Below are 5,401 nucleotides of genomic sequence, written 5' to 3'. Positions count from 1 at the left end.
TCATTTCTGTACCTTGCTCTTGTTTCTGTGATGCCGTCTAAATCTCAGCAGCTCCTTGTGTTGCCTTGACACAAAGTTGACGGCAGCATACTCCAGCAGCGCGGAGAAGACAAAGAGCAAACACACTGCCATCCAGATGTCAATGGCTTTGACGTAAGAGACCTGCAAACAAACAAACACACACACACACACAAACATAATAAAAATGCGTGCAGCTACTCGATTAGTGTGCGACACATTCAACCTGTGTACAGTTTATAAGAAACCCAATGATTCTAGTAGGAAAACAAACTGGTCAAAGTACAAACACAACCTTTTGGTTAAGTACTATTATAAAAACATTCTGGGAGATCCTTATAGTACAGCAAGTACCGGAAAACAGTCTTGCTCCCAGGGCACTATAAAAAGGAAAAAACTCGGATATTTTATACTTCAATTGTGCTTTTTAGCAGCCACCAAATTTGCTGATTAGTATCAGAGCAACGAAAACAGCGGTTCCCTTTTGGCTTGTGACCCCGTGATGTTACAAATTTCTGGCGATCCCAGAGACATTTTAGTAGCTGTCACTTGTTCAGTCACATGTTCACGGGGGTCAATCGAGATGCGCCAGCTCAGATATCTTTATCTGCTGCATTTCATTTCAACTCCACTTACATTCATGAAAGTGAAAAGAATACAGTTGTTTAAGACTGTAATAATAATAATTAGTTGAAAAAATATTTTTATCAGTCATTTTTCAATAGTTTTTTTTTAGACGATTTCAGGCGACCCAATTTTAATTCCAGGCAAACCCACGTGGGTTTGCGACCCCAATGTTGGAAAAACACTAAACTAAATCTCCTTGATTCTTTTAAGACTCAGTTTTGAATCATTTGCATCTTACACTATGATCTGTGATGTTAACTTTTATATTTGACAAGATTAGCTTAGGAATTTACAGATTGTTGCATCAACTATAATTACAACAGAGGAACAACGGAGGCACTGCTGTAAATGAGGACAGGGTACGTATCCTCCCTGCCATGTTTGTCATTTCAAGCTTGCAGCCGCTACTGTTGCAGTCACGCACCACTATTCCACTTAGTTCGGCGGTGTCAAAAGGATGTAACCCCATTCTTACGAACAGTAATCACTTATTCAGACATGTTTTACACAGTGGAGTGCAAAGCTCTGTTAGGCAGTGGAAAACACGAGAATCCTCCTAACCTCACACACACACAGACACACAGAGCGTGTGTATGAGTGCGGTATCTGTGAGAGAGATGGCTTTGCTAATTAGGGTTATGTAATAAAGTCCACTGTGTTGGAGGGTGTTCTCATGCATACATTATACTTGGCACAAATAAGGAGGTCTCTTCTGAAACACACAGATAGAGGATTAGTTTAGATAATACATTAATATAAGTCAGGGAATAACTAAAAGAAATAAACCCAAAAATGACCTTTAAATAACCTTAAGTACAAATAGGTACAGCTAAACCGAACGTCTGCAAGGATAACAGAAAAATAGTTTAAATAGGCTAAAAGAAATATGTAGGAATTATCCCAATAATTAGAAATAAACCATGTCTGTAATTAAAGACGTAGTCGTGATTTAGAAATCTGCCCTGGAAATAACTTGAATAAAATGATCTGGTCAAAGCTTAAGCCATTAAATATTTACATATAATCAACATAATCAAACCCAAGGAACACAAACCTTGGGCAGTGATGTCCTGGAACCTGAGCTCTGTGTGGTCATGGTTAGTACAGTGGTGATGCCTAGGGCCACTCTGGCGGGAGCAGCATCCATGTTGATCCAGAAGGAGACCCAGGACAAAATGACAATGAGCAGAGAGGGGATGTACATCTGGATCAGGTAGTAGCCCATCTGGCGTTCCAGGTGGAATCGGACCTCAATGCAAGTAAATTTACCTGCAACAAAGACATAATGTCCATCTTCAAAGATACTTGTATGTCCTAGCATTGTATATAGACAAACCCACAGTACAACCATAAGCCTTTTTCAGGATTAAATCCTTTTACCGTTTCTTACAGAATACACACTACTACAGTAAAGGCTCGATAAAATCCTGGCATACAGCCTTTATTTTGCAAGACAGAGTAAAAGAGGGAACCTAGATTTCTTCATCTCTCCACACGTCAAGTCTCATTAAAAGAAAAAGTTTTACTAGCAGCCTTGCATCTTCACCAAGAGTAAGCAATAAAAAGGCGACAGGTTTACAAACAGAGCACAGACTGTTTATGGTCATCTCCACAGACAAAACTATACGAGGTTTCTGAGTCTGTTATCGACAGTAGATGTTTTTTCTGGGCCTGGACTCTCATATTAAAAGACTGATGCTCAACCAACTGAGCTACCAAGGTTATTTTGGCTTCACTTTTCTTTTTAGATTAAATCATTAGTTCAAGCAGTGATACCAAACTGTATGCTGCTATTAGTGCACCCTCTGCTGGATTATTTAGGTACTAATTGTGACATTTTTAGGCAACCTGAAATGAATGGATCTTAGACCTCACATTGAGCGTGACTATTACAAATTCAGATAAATACCAGTGACTAGATAGATAGATAGATAGATACATGCAGAGAAAACAGAAAAACAATGAGATAATTAACCTTAGTTTAGACCAGGTCTAAACATGTTTGTTCTTGTTTTGTTGTATATGAGGTCACACACAGTAAATGTCCATTCAGGATCTATTTCTTTGTTCTTTAAGGGGTCAACACAGCACAACATCTGCCTTCACCTCACCTTATCTCCTGCCTCCTCTCTTTTTACATCAACTATTTCCATGTCCTTCTTTACCATATCTACAAATCTCCTTTGAGGCCTTCCTCGTCTCCTATTTTCTGTCAACTCCATCTCCAAAATCCTTTGTCCAATATTCTCACTGTCTCTCCCCAACACATGTCCAAACCATCTCCACCTCTCCCCTCTAACCGTATCTCCTAATGTCTCCACTTTAAATGTCTCAAGGGGCAGTGGTGGCTTGGTTTTTAAGGAAGCGGTTCAAGTCCACCAGCTGCCAAATTACCACAGGGTGCACTGAAGATGGCACCATCCCCACACACTGCTCCCCGGGCACTTGAAATGCCCCCCTGCTCACTTAAGTGATGGGTAAAATGCAGAGGTCACATTTCGTTGTGTGCCGTGACAGTGCTGTGTCACACTGACAAGAAGTCAATGACACTGTCACTTCACTTTCACTCTGATCATTTCTAAACCTGTCCATCTTGGTCTCTCCCCGTGAAGATCTAAGCATCTTCATCTCCAGCTCAGCCTTGCGTCTATTAGACAGAGCCATTGCCACATCATAGCAGGTCTCACTACTGTCTTCACAACATTTTCTTGCCCTTGCACTTGCAAATCTAGAAAAAGGAAACTGGACCTGCATTCATTCTTATAATGAACAAAACTCAAATAGCTATCTGGGCAGGTCATGTGTTATTAAGAAACTTAAAAAAAACAGCTGAGTGCTTCTAAATATTTAAAGATTGGGACCTAGAATTAAAACTATGTGCAAAATGATTAAATCCTACAGGATTTAGGACATGCATTCCCACATAACTGAATCACAGAATTTGGCGAGGTTGCAAATGCTGCACTGTAAATAAATTTGACTTCAGGATGTGGCTGTCAGTGTGGATTTTCTTTCGACTCCAAACTGGTCTATTCTTCTTGACTTGTTCCCCAGAGCACCAAAGCAGGTTTGATGAAATGTGACGGCAGTTTCACACTGTGTGATTGTTACCTATGTAGTGATGTTCGCAGTACTGCGGGTGTATTTGTACCTGTGTTGTAGTGCTTGGTGCAGTATCTGAGGTCCGACTCATCTTTCAAAAGGAACTGTGGGAGTGTGAGGCCCTCTGCTACTTGGACCGGACCGTTCTCCTGCCACTCAAAGATCAGGTCGTTCATTGTGTAACCAACTAGGAGAAAAGAAAAGTACACAACGTCACAATTATAACGCTATGGGCATCTGTTTTTACAGGTGTTTATATGATTTTATGGAAAGTCACAATGAGTTGCTACACATTTAAACATTATACAAAGAAATAAACCAGTGGTTAATATTGTCGAGGATGACCATCAAATGCACAGCAATTATAAAATCCATTATTCCACAATTATTTTCATCTTGACATTTTTTTTTCTCATATTATTAATGCTATTATTTGGATTAGTTACAAAAGAATTAGACTGAAACAAATAAATTAACCTATTATTATATATTATAGATAATTTTATTTGGGTCATATTTAGGAACATTGATTCATTTCAATTAATCATGATGATTAATCAGATCTGAATGTATAACTGTTTAACCATTTTGTTCCATTGTTTTGGCATTTGACATTTGATTATTTTTGTTACCTCTTGGACTATCAATCTTTATGGAAAACATAACTTTCTTCGTGGCTTCTGGAGACATTTTGGCTAATGTTAATCTAATTTAATTTTGACCTTTTTTTTTTGCTATAGTTTCGATGTCATTGTAAAATGTATTTAAGGGATTACAAGATAAATATATTTACGAATATATTTCATAATAAGTCGTTACAGTTAAATAACATTTCAAATGACTTAAACGTCCTCCTCTGATTTGAATTACCGACTGTGTGTGAATAGTATATACAGAGTGAAAGGTGCAGATGGATTCAGGCGTATTTCTTTCTCCCTCTGTGGAACTGTCTCACGACTCTCGTCCTCTCCACTCCCTCTGCTGTGTGCGTGTCATTGTGCTGTTTTTTTTCCTGCGCTCTCTGCTGCATGACATGATGAGCAGCAACAGAGAGAACATCACAATCCCATATATACATATACATATACGTATGTGTGTCTGTGGGCATACATACAGTACAGTACACACACATTTATATATATGTATATATATATATTTACAAATATAAATAAAAGCATACATCAGATCTATGTATAGTAATGCTGATGGCCATTGAACTGTGACAGGATTTAACCACCGATGAAGACATATGAACTGTTCTCTGTTGCCCCTGGAGCCAGGCCTTGCCTCTGATTGGACGAAGGCTGACATAGTCATTTTCATCTTGTCAAGATTATTTAACATGACTCAGTGTTTCTTACAAAAAGAAAGAAGTGCTTAGAAATCCTTCCATGTAAGGCACATGGATGCATGGGTGAATAATTAGATGAATGATGGCCCCTGTGCAATACAGGGCATTGTGCATTTTGAGGTTTTTTTTTTTTTTACATTGACTTTTAGATAGTGTTTTCATCCTAGTACAACTGAACAGTAACTATTCTACACGAAGTGCATTTAGCCCTAAGTCCGTACACAAAAATAAATGGGGATCGGGTACCAGGTTAAGAAATAACCAAATGCACTGCAGAGTCTGAAACAGTTATTTCAAATCCCT

General features: G+C 38.6%; 1 protein-coding gene across 4 annotated transcripts in view; it reads right to left on the bottom strand.

Annotated features, from left to right (window-relative positions):
• Positions 1-5,401, bottom strand: part of glra3 (glycine receptor, alpha 3) — a 27,172-nt gene that overhangs the window by 7,668 nt on the left and 14,103 nt on the right. For all 4 annotated transcript variants that reach the window (XR_001760620.2, XM_025058804.1, XM_008317765.3 and 1 more), the window contains exons 6-8: positions 3,797-3,934; positions 1,700-1,914; positions 13-162 (exon numbers count right to left, since the gene is read on the bottom strand). Coding sequence is in view for 3 of the 4 variants with exons in the window: in XM_025058804.1 (XP_024914572.1) it covers positions 13-162; positions 1,700-1,914; positions 3,797-3,934 (503 nt within the window). In the remaining variant the exon portion in view is untranslated. The remainder of the gene's footprint in view (positions 1-12; positions 163-1,699; positions 1,915-3,796; positions 3,935-5,401) is intronic.

Source organism: Cynoglossus semilaevis, chromosome 9 (assembly GCF_000523025.1).
Source record: "Cynoglossus semilaevis isolate Cse_v1.0 chromosome 9, Cse_v1.0, whole genome shotgun sequence".
Taxonomy (NCBI): Eukaryota; Metazoa; Chordata; class Actinopteri; order Pleuronectiformes; family Cynoglossidae; genus Cynoglossus; species Cynoglossus semilaevis.
This window is presented reverse-complemented; position numbering and strand designations above follow the sequence as displayed.